Here is a 16,430-nt window from a genome sequence, read left to right on the forward strand (position 1 = left end):
AAAATATTCCAAGGTGCTGCACAGGGGCGTTATCAAACAAAATTTGACAAATGAAAAGAAATAACACTGAGGTCCTGTAAAGTGAGTTTCAGGAACTAGGAGCTGAACCTCATGGATAATAACCTTGCACAGCATTAAGGATAAGGGGGAAGCCATTTAGGACCGAGATGAGGAGGAATTTCTTCACCCAGAGAGTGGTGAACCTGTGGAATTCTCTACCACAGAAAGTTGTTGAGGCCAATTCACTAAATATATTCAAAAAGGAGTTAGATGAGGTCCTTACTACTAGGGGGATCAAGGGGTATGGTGAGAAAGCAGGAATGGGGTACTGAAGTTGAATGTTCAGCCATGAACTCATTGAATGGCGGTGCAGGCTAGAAGGGCCGAATGGCCTACTCCTGTACCTATTTTCTATGTTTCTATGTTTCTATGTAAGATAAGGGAGGTAAATATGTGACTGGAGGGATAGTGTAGGAGGGAAGTCTCCAGTCCCATACAAGTGTGGTTGCCTCTTTACTGCTCTCTGAAGTGGCCCAACAAGCCACTTAGTTTGTAACAAACTGCTGCTCTAGAAGAAGGCACACCACCACCTTCTCCAAGTAGCTCGTGAATGGACAATAAGTGCCAGCCTTACCACCGAGCCTTACCACCAACGTCCACATCCCGAGAATAAATTAAAAAATGAATTCCTGGGCTATTGTGACCAGTTCTGGTACAGAAGTGGCCTATACAGGGTACTGTAGGATAGTGGTTATGATACTAGATTTACTGGTTATGAATTCACATCCCAACATGACAACTTGTGTGAATCTAAACTGAAAAAGGAGAGGGAACAGTCAAAGGTGCGTAATTAGATAAACAGTAATTTCAAGAAAATAAACGGGGAACTAATCCAGATAAATTAGAAAAACTGGCGGATGAAATCTGTGGGAAAACAATACAACGTTTTAAAACAGGAGATGATTAAGGTAAAAACTAAAAGGTAATAGACAATATATTTGGAAATCAAGAAAAAGATTAGAACAACCATGAAGAAAGAGTGGTTGGGCATGTAAAATATTGGCTCAGATTTTGCGGTGGGCAAGTGTTGCGTATGCAATAACTCAATAGGCTTAGTATCGTGAACTCAATCAGGTGCGACCTGACTCTACTTTATTAGCTCTCAAAGTGAGGATTAAACATGGATGCTTTCTTTATATAGAAGGGCTGCACGTGTGTGTCTGTGGCCCAATGACCTCTGATGGTCGCTCCTCCTGGTGACAGGTAAACCCAGGCATACATACATGACAGTAATAACAGCGAATGAACAGCGTTTGCTGTTATTACCCCTTTGAAACTGACTGCAACATTACGCATCCTAACACGGCAATCCTGAAGTTGCGGTCAGTAATTTAATGCTATGATACTGGTTGCACTGTGCCACCCACCCCAAAACCGGCAATCTGTGTAATCGGGGAAACTAATGAAAACTTGGGCTTTTCCGTGGTAATATCGCTGTTAAATACCTCATTAAAATTAAGACCCTTTGGATTAGGTGTAACGGAGTTTTAACAGCGTTTTGACTGCTAAACCAACATTATGGCCCTGAAAAACTAAGTTTAATGTTATGGAGTGTCAAATTTATCCATTTTAATAAAAATTAAATTTTTTTTTAAAGAAATTTGAAAAATAAATTTACATTTAAAAAAAAAATGTTTGTTCATCTTTATTTCAAGTTTACCATTTCCCCCATATGAGACCCCAATCTTTGTTTTGCTCTCTAACATTTTTAAAAGTTAGAATAAAAGCTTACTCACTTCTTGGTTCTTGGTCTGTGAGAATTCTGCATTGTGATTGGCTGCTTAGACAGCTTGTTGACATCACAGCAGCCCACATTAGGGGTTTCTCATTAACGTCCACTGATTTCAATTGAATGTCGGAAAAGCCGAACTTCTTACCACAAAGATCACGAGATTCTTTGTGGGAAGCTTACTTCGGGGCCAACGGCGAACGCCTTTGCTTTGCCGCTGACCACATATTATGGGCCAATAGTTTTAATTAAATAAAAAGGGAGCTGGCTCCCAGTCCCCAACACCTCAAATTTAAAATTTTCACTCTTGTATTTACATCCCTTCATGGCCTCTCTCCTCCGTATCATTTTAACTTCCTCCAGCCCTACAAAACTCAAACTCTGCATTCGACCGATTCTAACTTCTTGTGTAATTGCCTGCCGCCCCCAACCCAACCCTTTGCCTCGTCATTGGCAGCCGTGCTTTCAGCTGTCCAGGCCCCCTCCTCTGGAGTGTCTTCCCTAAATCCCTCTGCCTCTCCACCTTCCTTTCCTCCTTTAAGACCTTCCTTAAAACTTAGCTCTTTGCCCAAGATTTTAGTCACCCCTCCTAATATCTCGTTCTTTGTCCTGGTGCATTAAAAAAAATTAGGCCTCTGTGCTTTGAGGCATTTTTCTACATTAAATGCACTATATAAATTCAAGATGTTATTGTAGTTAAAGAATAGAGCTGATTAGAGAGGAAAAATAAAAACTAATGAAGGATGAATGAATGGTAGAGATACTAAATTAGCTCTTTCCTTTGGTTTTCACAGACAAATTTGAGCAAATTCAGCAATTTTCATTACTTTAATTGGCAATTTCACAAAATCCAAGAATGAGATAGTCTATTTACAACTGCAGCACTGAGGGCAAAAATCAGCCAGAGTTTCCATTTTTGATGACAAATCTTGGATAGTATGTATGTGTGGAAAATAGATTAAAACAGAAATTGCAGGCTAGGATTAGGTACTAATAATGCAGATTTTGGCTGTATATTTCATAGAAATACATTTAAATTAACATGAAAAAAGGCCATTTGGCCCAACCAGTCCATGTCGGCATTTACCCCCATATGAGTAAATAATATTGTAACAGCTGTCTGTTTTTGATCCATTTTCTTTTAAAGATGTATATATTATTTAGCTAACATATTTTTTCACTTTGATATGCACACGATACACAGAATACAGCTGTTTACATTTATGAGATGAAAACATCGGGCTGTTTTTGCAAACTGAAATATTTCCATTATTTCCATATGTTTACTCTTTGAGCATCAGGGAACCTCTGGGAAATGGTATTTTCCCAGAACTGGTCTGTTATTTTACACATGTTCAGCTCACACACTCTGAAATTGCGGGGGGGGAGGAAACACCTAATATTAGAGCAAAAATGCTATTCATTTGTTGGGGATAGCTTTCTTTATATTAGTTGAATAGGTTTAATGTAATATTGACATTACTTTTTTTTGAAGGCAGATCTCCCAAACTTAATGGATAACAGCAGCATCTGGTATAATACTGAGCAAAACAAACCAGGGAACTTTCAAGTTTAATCCCTCATTAGTGAATAGAATGGTGGCAGCCAAGGCAGCATCAAGGAAGCCACATCAGTGTTTGTTTTTCTCCATTCATGGGCACTGTTGGTAAGGCCAGCACTTATTGCCCATCCCTAATTGCCCGAGAAGGTGGTGGTGAGCTGCAGTCCTTGTGGTGAAGGCACTCCCACAGTGCTATTATGGAGGGAGTTCCAGGATTTTGACCCAGCAACGATGAAGGAACAGCGATATATTTCCAAATCAGAATGGTGTGTGACTTGGAGGGGAACTTGGAGGCGGAGATGTTCCCATCTACTTGCTACCCTTGTCTTTCTAGGTGGTAGGGGTTGGAGGTTTGGGAGTTGCTGCCAAAGAAGCCTTGGCGATTTGCTGCAGTGCATCTTGTAGATGGTACACACTGCAGCCACGGTGCACCGGTAGTGAGGGGGTGCCAATCAAGTGGGCTGCTTTGTTCTGGATGGTGTTGACCTTCTTGAGTGTTGTTGAAGCTACACCCATCCACGCAAGTGGAGAGTATTCCATCACACTCCTTACTTGTGCCTTGTAGATGGTGGAAATGCTTTCGGGAGTCAGGAGGTGAGACACTCGCCATAGAATACTCAGCTTCTATGGAGGACAAAAATCAGCCAGTGTCCCCATTTCTGATGACTAACCAGTATCTAATCTTTCTAGTATTTATGTGTGGAAAATAGGTCAGGACAGAATCATGCTGCACCGTGATGGCCTCCACTGCTGAACAATGTGTCAACACCTTCTGTGTAGGCTTATATAACAACAACTTGCATTGAAATAACGCTTTTAACATAGTGAGATGTCCCAAGGCGCTTCACAGCAATATTATGAGATAAAAACCTTGACACCAAGCCGCATAAGTAGAAATTAATGCAGGTGACCAAAAGCTTGGTCAAAGAGGAATGTTTTAAGGAGCGTCTTGAAGGAGGAAAAAGAGTTAGAGAGGTGGAAAGGTTTAGACAGGGAATTCCAGAGCTTGGGGCCTAGGCATCAGAAGGCACGGCCATCAATGGTTGAACGATTATAATCAGGGATGCTCAAGAGGGCAGAGTTAGAGGAGTGCAGACATCTCAGTGGGTTGTGAGGCTGGAGGAGTTTTCAGAGATAGGGAGGGGCGAGGCCATGGTGGGATTTGAAAATAAGGATGAGAATTTTGAAATCGAGGCTTGGCTTAACCGGAAGCCAATGTAGCTCAGCGAGCACAGGGGTGATGGGTAAGTGGGACTTGGTGCAAGTTAGGACACCAGCAGCCGAGTTTTGGATCACCTCTAGTTTATGTTTATATTAAGATGGCCACTTGAGTGAGGTAAAATGGTAGGTTAGCAAAATTAAGCAACTTCAGGAGAGAAGGAGGAAAGACATTTGGCAAAAATAATGACCATTGCACATAAATGAGATCTGAGTGGACCTTATCTGTGCACACATTGGGGTAATTTTTTGTCTCCAACATTCCTGGCACACAGCTTGGCAAGCCAGAAACACATATCGGGTATTTCACCAGAACACGATTTTCCACAGATCAGGCATTGCCCGTCTGTTAAGTCCATGTTCAAACTTCCAAGTTCCTGCAATGCAGAATTGGAAGCAAAGAAACAGAAATGGGTAAATATTTAATTTTGTGCTTGGTTGGGTGCAACTGCTGTATTCCTGTGCATAAATAGCACTTATATCCACACACATAGGAAAAAATGCATTGTTAAAGTCTGCCTTTCTGCTGTTTTACTACAATCTAAACAAGCCATCCTATTCATCTCTAAACTGCCATGACATTCGAAATGAATCATCTTTATATTACACTATTGTGCTTCAAATGTCATGTTCGACTCACCTGGCCACTATTGGCAAAGTCATCAGCCGTTAGAGATGGGTCAAGTCGCAGAGCCAGCCCAAAGTCACACAATACACATTCCCTTTTGTTTTTAACTAGGATGTTTGTGCTTTTAATGTCTCTGTGAGATATAGGAATCTTTGGAGTACCACAAACTGTATTGTCACTATGGAGATGAGCAACCCCATTTACCAGGGATCCTGTCATCATATACATCTCTGTCCAGGTCAGAATGTGATTGGTGAGGAAATCTTGTAGATTTCCCACACTGTGATAAGCTGTAATAAGCCAGTATTGCTTTTCCATTCCTCTTCCTCTTTCCTCTGCTGTGAGAAACTGGAGCACACTCTCGTGTTTGAGATCAACATCTGAAAAAATCATTTTTTCACTTCTCCATGATGGATATTCTTCACAAGGAAAGATTTTCACTGCAACAGTCTCATATTGCCCTGAAGTACTATGTTTGAGTTTTGCTCTCCATACTTCTGCAAATCTGCCTTTTCCAACTATGCCATCCAATTCAATGGGCAGCAGTTCATTATTATGATTGATGTTGTTGGCACACGTTGCACTGATGTCAGAATGACCGTCATCAATCACCAGAGTACATTTTCCATCATACTCTCCAGGTTTTCTATCATCAGTCCTAGTTAGGCTTTGGTGCTCTGCCTGTTTCTGTGGCCACTTTTTGGTCACTTTTCTCTGTTGTCGAGTGCGAAAAAGATAAAATGCCATCGTTATCATGAAAGCGATGAGGATAGGTGGAAGTAGGCTCAATACTGCCACAGGAATTACCTCATTGCTTTGTGGTATTGGATATTCTGAAAAAAGGAAAAAATGTAATTAAGATAAAACATAACCTTCCTATACTAGTAATGGGGACTGATTGTACTGTGAGATACAAAAAATGTTCCACAAAGAGCCTGGCATAAAAACCCAAAAGTATTAAAATCATAGGTAGGCAATGTAGGGCAGTCATGACAATATCTGACCGTCTTCTGTATCTCAGAGACAAACATGCAGCATTGAACACAAGGTATTCTATTGCGATCATAAAAGAACTGTCAAATACATACATGGACTGTATTCTGGATGTTTAATTTTCAATATTTCAATATTTTTAAGTGGATTTTCAATTCTGACAAAGCAGACAGTAACAAGTGGTCCTGTTAAATATATGCCAGTATGATTTGTCTCATAGTCCCAAACAGGCATGTCATAAGGTTATCTTCACAGGATAATGTGCACTAAAATGACATTTATAATACAGTAGAAAAAGTGATAATTTTCAGGTTTCCTGTTTTACTTCTACTTAGTGAAATAAGGAGAGGCCATTCTAAAAACACAAGTGCAATGACAAAGCAATTTTCTCAAATCTGACAGTGGGAATGTTCCAATAACAAAATCAAGTTGAAAATAAATTAGTGAGAAGCAATAGCAACTTATTTTTTATGTTTGCCAATTTATTTACAGCAGGCGATACTTATGCCTGTTTCTGGCAAAAAAGCATTAGTGCCACGAGGACCAGCACTAATATGGTGAACAAAGGCTGAGGGTAACACTGTGTGTTCAGTTGTTAATTCTATCCCCAATTGGATCTTACTACATTGTATCTGAGATTTAGCGAGCAATCTAAAGCCTTAGCTAATACTGCCTACATCTGGAAGGTGCTCCAGAGCTCTCATTTACACTCCCTTCATATGGGAAAGCAACTGGACCCCACTTGGAGGTAACCCAACAATAATGACACTAAAATTGTGAACTCAGTGGGGATGGTGACCACAAATCCACATTGCAGCACTCTGTGTTAGAATATGTTGATGCTCCAACTTGCTGCATCATCATTCTTAAAGATTTGTCTTTCCAATTTGTTTTATTTCTCAAACTATTGTTAAGAATGGTTTCTTTAATTATTGGTGGGTTATGCAGCCATTCCTTCTTGGCCATATTAATATGGGGTTTAAAGCATCACAATATTTATAAGTTGCACTTAAATTTACTTTGCTTGTCTGAATAAGTTTATGTTGTTTCATTAGCACTGAATGCTTTGTAATTTAAAGTTATAGGAAAGTCCATGGTCACTTACAAAGGTCTTGAAATTGGCCATGAAACAGTCTATCATAGAATCATAGGGCTCGAGTTTGGTCAAACCTAAGTTCCGCCCATGTAGCGTCGAAAGGACCGCTAAGATCCTGACGGTACTTTGGTCGGAGGTTTGGTGAAAAAATGAAAAAAAAAAGCCCAGCAGAAAAAATGGGTGTTACACGCCGAATCTGGGCAGCAACGGCAGATAGGCAAATGCGATCCTCGGCAAAGTAACACCGAGGCTAGATTCGGGCCCAGGGAGGTGGGGGGGAACAGTAAAAAAAACAATGTTCAACATATCATGTATGCAAACTCTTTGTATTCACTATATAACTATGTACGATGTACCACCTGAGGGTGCTGCTGTTGGAGGCCCCAGGGGTTACCTGCCCAGGTGTGCAGGGGCATATAAAAGGCGGTCAGCCATGCTGCCCCTCACTTTACAGTCATATTAAATGGACTGAAGTCACACAGCTCTTACTCATAGAACCAAGGCCTCATAGAGTTATTCGATGTTAATTGCAGACATAACAACTGGCGATGAGTTACAGATTATGAACCTTTACGCAGTCATGGCTGCCGTTGGTGTTTTAGAAAAGTATGCAGAAGGTGAAGATTGGGAAGCCTTTATCGAGCGGCTTGACCAGCACTTCGTGGCTAATGACCTGGATGGCGAGGCACTGGAAGGAAAACACAGGGCGATTCTTTTGACCAGCTGCAGGTCCACAGTCTATGGTCTCATCAGGGATTTGCTTGCACCAGTGAAACCAACGGAGAAGTCATACACAGAGCTGCACACGCTGGTTCGGGAACACCTCAAACCAATGGAGAGCATCGTAACGGCCAGGTATCGCTTCAACACACACCGCCTCCCGGAGGTCCAGGACGAGGCGAAGTATGTCGCTGACTTAAGACGGCTTGCGGGGCTGTGTGAATTCGCGGGATTTTTGAACGATGCGTTGTGAGACGCTTTTGTGATGGGCATTAGCCACGAGGATATCCTTCGCAAGCTACTGGCTGCCGAAACCGTTGACCTGAAGAAGGCCATCACCATAAGCCAGGCGTTCATGTCCTCGAGTCGCGATACCATACAGATGACTTCCTACCAGAATCGGAGCTCACTGGCAAGTACTGTACGTAAAATAACGCCGATTGCAGGCAGAACTGTTGAACTAATAAGAACTGTACAGAGCAGAGCCTACATGCCTGGTGCTGCTAGGCCGCCAAGAGGTGTAAATGCGAAATCATTAACACAATGCTGGCAATGCGGGGGTAATCTTGGTGCCCATCAATGTCGATTTAAAGACTACGCGTGCAAAAGCTGCAGAACAAAGGACGACCTCCAGCGAATGTGCAAACGTACTGCAACTCACCACGTGGCAGTGGAGTTGGCAGAAGAGTCCCGATCCAGCGTGGATCACAAAGGACAAGCTAGAGAGGCAACTCAGCCCGAGGGAGCAGTGTGCGGGGTGCACACTTTCTCCACAAAAAGTCCTCCCATGATGCTAAGAGTCAAATTAAATGGCGTTCCCGTATCCATGGAGCTGGACACGGAGTGGGGGCGAGTCAGTCAATTGTGAAAGGCTGTGGGGCAACAACAAAGCACAAAGACCCAAGCTGAGCCTGATTCAGATAAAGCTGCACACTTACACCAAGGAACGGATACCAGTTATTGCCAGTGCGAACGTAAAAGTATCCTATGATGGAGAGGCACACGAGCTGCCACTGTGGATTGTACTAGACGATGGGCCAATGCTGCTTGGCAGAAACTGGATGGAGAAGATTCAGTGGAACTGGGAAGACGTCAAGGTATTATCATCAGTGAACAATGCTTCCTGTACTCAAGTGCTGAGCAAGTTCCCATCTTTATTTGAACCAGGCATCGGCAACTTCACAGGTGCCAAAGTACAGATCCACTTGGTCCCCGAGGCATGGTCCATTCATCACAGGGCTCGAGCGGGCCCCTACATGATGAGGGAGAAAGTGGAGATCGAATTGGACAGACTTCAACGCGAGGGAATCATATCGGCAGTCGACTTCAATGAGTGGGCCAGCCCAATTGTTCCGGTATTAAAGAGCGATGGCATGGTCAGAATTTGTGGCGACTACAAAGTAACGATCAACCGAGTCTCATTACAGGACCAGTACCCACTACCCAAAGCCGATGACCTTTTTGCGACATTAGCAGGGGGAAAGGCATTCATCAAGCTGGATCTAACCTCCGCTTACATGACCCAGGAGCTGGTTGAATCGTCGAAAAAAATTAACGTGCATTAACACGCACAAAGGACTGTTCGTGTACCACAGGTGTCTGTTTGGGATTTGCTTGGCTGCAGCCATATTCCAAAGAAACATGTAGAGCCTGTTGAAATCGGTTCCACGCACCGTCGTATTTCAGGACGACATCCTTATCACTGGCCGTGACACCTCCGAACACCTGCACAACCTGGAAGAAAAGTTTTAAGTCGACTAAACAGAGTTGGACTCCGGTTGAAATGATCCAAATGTGTCTTCCTGGCACCAGAGGTAGAATTCCTGGGGAGGAAGATTGCGGCAGACAGCATCAGACCCACAGACTCGAAGACAGAAGCCATCAAGAATGCACCCACACCACGAAATGTAACGGAGCTGCGCTCGTCCCTGGGACTCCTCAACTATTTTGGTAATTTTCTTCCAGGGTTGAGCACCTTGCTGGAACCGTTGCGCAAGCTGTTACGCAAGGGAGACGACTGAGCCTGGGGTAAAAATCAAGAGGTCGCCTTTGGGAAGGCCAGAAACCTGCCATGTTCGAATAAGTTGCTGGTATTATATGAACCATGTAGACGTCTAGTTTTAGCATGTGATGTGTCATCGTACAGTGTCGGGTGTGTTTTGCAGCAAGCCAATGCTGTGGGAAAGCTCCGACCGGTTGCATATGCATCCAGAAACCTATCCAAGGCTGAAAGAGGCTACAGCATGGTTGAAAAGGAGACTTTAGCCTGTGTTTACGTTGTAAAAAAGATGCACCAATATTTGTTCGGACTCAAGTTCGAGTTAGAGACAGACCACAAGCCCCTAATTTCACTGTTTTCGGAAAGCAAAGACATTAACACCAATGCTTCATCTCGAATCCAAAGATGGGCACTAACATTGCCTACGACTATGTGATCCGCCACAAGCCAGCCACTGAAAACTGCGCCAATGCTCTCAGCTGACTACCGTTGCCCACCACCGGGGTGAAAACGCGCAGCCCGCAGACTTGCTACTGGCCAAGGATACCTTTGATAGCGAAGGGTCACCCGTAACAGCCCGCCAAATTAAGACCTGGACCAGCCAGGATCCTCTGCTATCCCTTGTAAAAAGTTGCGTCCTCAATGGGAGCTGGCCAGCGGTCGCTAGAGACATGCAAGACGAGATCAAGCCGTTTCACCATCGTAAAGACGAAATGTTGATCCATTCAGATTGCCTCTTATGGGGTAACTGCATTATCTTGCTAAAGAAAGGCAGAGAAACCTTCATACGTGACCTATACAGCACCCACCCAGGCATAGTTATGATGAAGGCTATCGCCAGGTCCCACGTCTGGCGGCCCGGCATTGACTTGGACCTGGAGTCGTGCGTGCACCAGTGTAACACATGCTCACAACTGAGCAATGCTCCCAGGAAGGCTCCACTTAGTCTCTGGTCCTGGCCCCCATAACCGTGGTCCAGGATCCATGTGGATTATGCGGGCCCCTTTCTGGGAAGGATGTTCCTGGTTGTTGTGGACGCCTACTCCAAATGGATTGAATGTGTAATAATAGCATCCAGCACGTACGCAGCCACCATTGAAAGCTTCAGGGTCATGTTTGCCACCCATGGCTTACCCGACATTCTTGTCAGCGACAATGGTCCGTGCTTCACCAGCTCGGAATTCAATGAATTCATGACCCGTAATGGCATCAAGCATGTCAGATCTATCCCGTTCAAACCCACATCCAATGGCCAAGCAGAGCGGGCAGTCCAAACCATAGAGCTTGAAACATATCACGGAAGGTTCTTACAAACCTGCCTGTCCCGGGTACTGCTCAGCTACAGGAACGACCCCACTCGCTTATCGGGGTTTCCCCTGCAGAATTACTAATGAAACGAGCACTCAAAACCAGGCTCTCCTTAGAACACCCTAATCTGATTGATCAGGTGGAAACCAGATGTTATCAGCAAAACACGTACCATGATTGCGCGGCTGTATCATGCGACATCACTGTAAATTACCCTGTGTTTGTGCTGAATTATGGTCCGGACCCCAAATGGGTTGCCGGCACTGTATTAGCCAAGGAGGGGAATAGAGTGTTTGTTGTCAAACTGCTTAATGGTCAAATGTGCAGAAAACATTTGGACCAAACCAAATTACGATTCACAGATAACTAGGAACCATCGGAAGAGGACCTCATCTTCAGCGACCCACCGACACATGCCCAATCGACAACAGACCTCGCTGCCAACCACGAGGATGATCCCACCATCCTCAACAGTCCAGCCCAACCAGTCGCGCTGCAAGACAGCAGTGGCCCAACCAACTCACCCAGGCCCAGAAGCGACACTCAGACGGTCAACCAGGGAGCACAGGGCTTTGGTTCGCCTTAACCTGTAATCAACTCGCATCAAAGACTTTGAGGGGGGGGAAATGATGTCATGTATGCAAACTCTTTGTACATAGTTGCATAGTGAATACCACCTGAGGGCACTGATGTTGGAGGCCTTAGGGGTTACCTGCCAGGTGTGCAGCGCATGTAAAAGGCGATCAACCATGCTGCCCCTCACTTTACAGTCGTATTAAATGGACTGAAGTCACACAGCCCTTACTCACAGTACAAGGCCTGGTGGAGTTATTCGATGGTAATTGTAGATATAACAAGAAATGAAAAGAAAACTATTACAAATCCTTCAGAGGACTCTATCCAACAAAATCGCTGCAGAAGAAATGAAGAAAACCAATTTATTAACCTTTTCTTGCAGGTCTTCATACTTACCGTTCAGGTAGGACCTGCCTCCATGCGGCGGTCCTCTCTGCTGCTGGAGCGGAGGATCGCCTGGACCAATCTTGGGAGGGAGTGGGTGGGAGGACTTTTGTCAGCATTACACGCCAGCAGACGCTCCCCAGCGGTCTTCTCTCCCACCGGCGTGAGGGCCTCACCAAACTCGCTCGGAGGGGGGAGCGCTGAAAAAACAGGGAGACCGCCGAGAAAACTCGCCGGCTGGTAAGTTCAACAAATTCGGGCCCATAGAATAATAGAAACTTACAGCATAGAAGGAGGCCATTTGGCCGACAAAGAGCTATCCAACCTAATCCGACTTTCCAGCTCTTGGTCCGTAGCCTTGTAGGTTACAGCAATTCAAGTGCATATCCAGTACGTTTTAAATGCCATGAGGGTTTTTGCCTCTACCACCCTTTCAGGCAGTGAGTTCTAGACCCCCACTACCCTCTGGGAGCAAAATATTCTCCACAAATCCCTTCTAAACCTTCTAGAGCTGAGTTTTGTACTTAATTTTTGCTTCTGCATGTTGGGAGGTAAAGTGATTCATTAACCACTTTTACTGTTTGAACACATACAGGAAAAGCATGATACAGAAAAATAAATCCCAGGATACAAATGCAGAGAATTAGATAAATAAACTTTACCAGGAATGAAATATATTGTACATGGTCATAATCAGACAGAACGTGTATGAAGCGAGAGGAGAGGAGGGGTGGTGAAGTGAGAGAAGATTTGGTGCAGTTTCTTTTGTGAATTATAAACTCATCCACTGACATTTCCCTAGAAATATGGGGCAACAATATTTCCATGTGCAGGTTTGCTGGAGGGGGATGGGTGGAAGAAAAGTTTGAAGTTTTATCTACTGTAAATGTTTCACACAAAAGGGGGGAAACATTTTGCATGTACATAAAGCTAATGATATATGTAACCCAACTTAAATCCTGGTAAAATGACTGCATCCAATTAAAAACAAAGGCATACAAAGTGGCCAAAACTAGTGGGAGGACAGAAGATTGGGAAGCTTTTAAAAGCCAGCAATGAATGACTAAAAATATAATTAAGAAAGGGAAGATAGACTATGAAAGTAAACTAGCATGAAATATAAAAACAGATAGCAAGAGTTTCTATAGGTATATAAAAAGGAAAAGATTGGCTAAAGTAAATGTTGGTCCCTCAGAGGACGAGACCGGGGACTTAGTAATGGGGAACATGGAGATGGCAAAAACTCTGAACAAATATTTTGTATCAGTCTTTACGGTAGAGGACACTAACAATATCCCAACAGTGGATAGTCAAAGGGCTATGGGGCGGGGGGGGAGGAACTTAACACAATTACAATCACTAAGGAGGTGGTCCTCAGTAAGATAATTGAACTAAAGGCAGATAAGCCCCCTGGACTTGATGGCTTGCATCCTAGGATCTTAAGAGAAGTAGCGGCAGGGATAGTGGATTCATTGGTTGTAATTTACCAAAATTCCCTGGATTCTGGGGAGGTCCCAGCAGTTTGGAAAACTACAAACGTAATGCCCATATTTAAAAAAGGAGGCAGACAAAAAGCAGGAAACTATAGACCAGTTAGCCTAACAACTGTGGTTGGGAAAATGTTGCAGTCCATTATTAAAGAAGCAGTAGCAGAACATTTGGTAAAGCAAAATTCGGTCAGGCAGAGTCAGTATGGATTTATGAAGGTGAAATCATGTTTGACAAATTTGCTGTAATTCTTTGAGGATGTAACGAACAGGATGGATAAAGGGGAACCAGTGGATGTGGTGTATTTGGACTTCCAGAAGGCATTTGACAAGGTGCCATATAAAAGGTTAATGCACAAGATAAAAGTTTACGGGGTTGCGGGTAATATATTAGCATGGATAGAGGATTGGCTAACTATCAGAAAACAGAGAGTCGGGATAAATGGTTCATTCTCGGGTTGGCAATCAGTAATCAGTGGGGTGCCGCAGGGATCAGTGCTGGGACCCCAACTATTTACAATCTATATTAACGACTTGGAAGAAGGAACCAAGTGCAATGTAGCCAAGTTTGCTGACAACACAAAGATGGGAGGAAAAGCAATGTGTGAGGAGAACTCAAAAAATCTGCAAAAGGACATAGACAGGCTAAGTGAGTGGGCAGAAATTTGGCAGGTGGGAGTATAATGTTGGAAAGTGTGAGGTCATGCACTTTGACAAGAAAAATCAAAGAGCAAGTTATTATTTAAATGGAGAAAGATTGCAAAGTGCTGCAGTACAGCGGGAACTGGGGGTACTTGTGCATGAAACACAAAAGGTTAGTATGCAGGTACAGCAAGTGATCAGGAAAGCCAATGGAATCTTGGCCTTTATTGTAAAAGGGATGGCGTATAAAAGCAGGGAAATCTTGCTACAGTTATACAGGATATTGGTGAGGCCACACCTGGAATACTACATGCAGTTTTGGTTTCCATATTTACGAAAGGATATACTTGCTTTGGAGGCAGTTCATAGAAACATAGAAAATAGTTGCAGGAGTAGGTCATTCAGCCCTTCGAGCCTGTACCACCATTCAATAAGATCATGGCTGATCATTCACCTCAGTACCCCTTTACTGCTTTCTCTCCATACCCCTTGATCCTTTTAGCTGTAAGGGCCATATCTAACTCCCTCTTGAATATATCCAATGAACTGGCATCAACAACTCTCTGCAGTCGGGAATTCCACAGGTTAACAACTCTCTGAGTGAAGAAGTTTCTCCTCATCTCAGTCCTAAATGGCTTACCCCTTATCCTTAGGCTGTGTCCCCTGGTTCTGGACTTCCCCAACATCGGGAACATTCTTCCTGCATCTAACCTGTCCAATCCCATCAGAATTTTATATGTTTCGATGAGATCCCCTCTCATCCTTCTAAACTCCAGTGAATAAAGGCCCAGTCGATCCAGTCTCTCCTCATATGTCAGTCCAGCCATCCCAGGAATCAGTCTGGTGAACCTTCGCTGCACTCCCTCAATAGCAAGAACATCCTTCCTCAGATTAGGAAACCAAAACTGAACACAATATTCCAAGTGAGGCCTCACCAAGGCCCTGTACAACTGCAGTAAGACCTCCCTGCTCCTATACTCAAATCCCCTAGCTATGAAGGCCAACATGCCATTTGCCTTCTTCACCGCCTGCTGGACCTGCATGCCAACTTTCAATGACTGATGTACCATGACACCCAGGTCTCGTTGCACCTCCCCTTTTCTTAATCTGCCGCCATTCAGATAATATTCTGCCTTCGTGTTTTTGCCCTCAAAGTGGATAACCTCACATTTATCCACATTATACTGCATCTGCCATTCACCTAACCTGTCCAAGTCACTCTGCAGCCTCTTAGCGTCCTCCTCACAGCTCACACTGCCACCCAGTTTAGTTTCATCTGTAAACATGGAGATATTACACTCAATTCCTTCATCCAAATCATTAATGTATATTGTAAATAGCTGGGGTCCCAGCACTGAGCCCTGCGGCACCCCACTAGTCACTGCCTGCCTCAGAGAAAGTTTACTAGGTTGATTCCGGAGATGAGGGGGTTGCCTTATGAGGAAAGGTTGAGTAGGTTGGGCTTCTATTCATTGGAATTCAGAAGAATGAGAGGTGATCTTAGAAACATAGAAATTTACAGCGCAGAAGGAGGCCATTTCGGCCCATTGTGTCCGCACCAGCCGACAAAGAGCCGCACGGCCCTTGGTCAGCAGCCCTAAAGGTTACATATAAACCAATGAACAATGACGGAAAGGCAAAGAGCACCTAGCCCAACCAATCTGTCTCACCACAACTGCGACACCCTTTATACTAAAACATTCTACACTCCACCCCAACCAGAGCCATGTGATTTCCTGGGTGAGGCAAAAACCAGATAAAAACCCAGGCCAATTTAGAGAGAAAAAATCTGGGAGAATTCCACTCCGACCCATCCAGGCGATCGAAACTAGTCCAGAAGATCACCCTGCCGTATTCTATTCCCTGCAATACTTACCATTATATCTGCTCTGTCCAACAAAAGGTCATTCAGTCTAATCCCAATTACCAGCTCTAGGTCCATAACCTTGCAGGTTACTGCACTTTAAATGCCCATCCAACAATCTCTCAAAAGTGGTGAGGGTTTCTGCATCCACTACTTGTCCAGGCA

General features: G+C 43.9%; 1 protein-coding gene across 1 annotated transcript in view; it reads right to left on the reverse strand.

Annotated features, from left to right (window-relative positions):
* Positions 1 to 16,430, reverse strand: part of tgfbr2l (transforming growth factor beta receptor-like) — a 102,818-nt gene that overhangs the window by 29,028 nt on the left and 57,360 nt on the right. Inside the window, exon 4 of the mRNA XM_070874543.1 lies at positions 5,209 to 6,029. Coding sequence (XP_070730644.1) covers positions 5,209 to 6,029 — 821 coding nt within the window. The remainder of the gene's footprint in view (positions 1 to 5,208; positions 6,030 to 16,430) is intronic.

Source organism: Pristiophorus japonicus, chromosome 3 (assembly GCF_044704955.1).
Source record: "Pristiophorus japonicus isolate sPriJap1 chromosome 3, sPriJap1.hap1, whole genome shotgun sequence".
Classification (NCBI taxonomy): Eukaryota; Metazoa; Chordata; class Chondrichthyes; family Pristiophoridae; genus Pristiophorus; species Pristiophorus japonicus.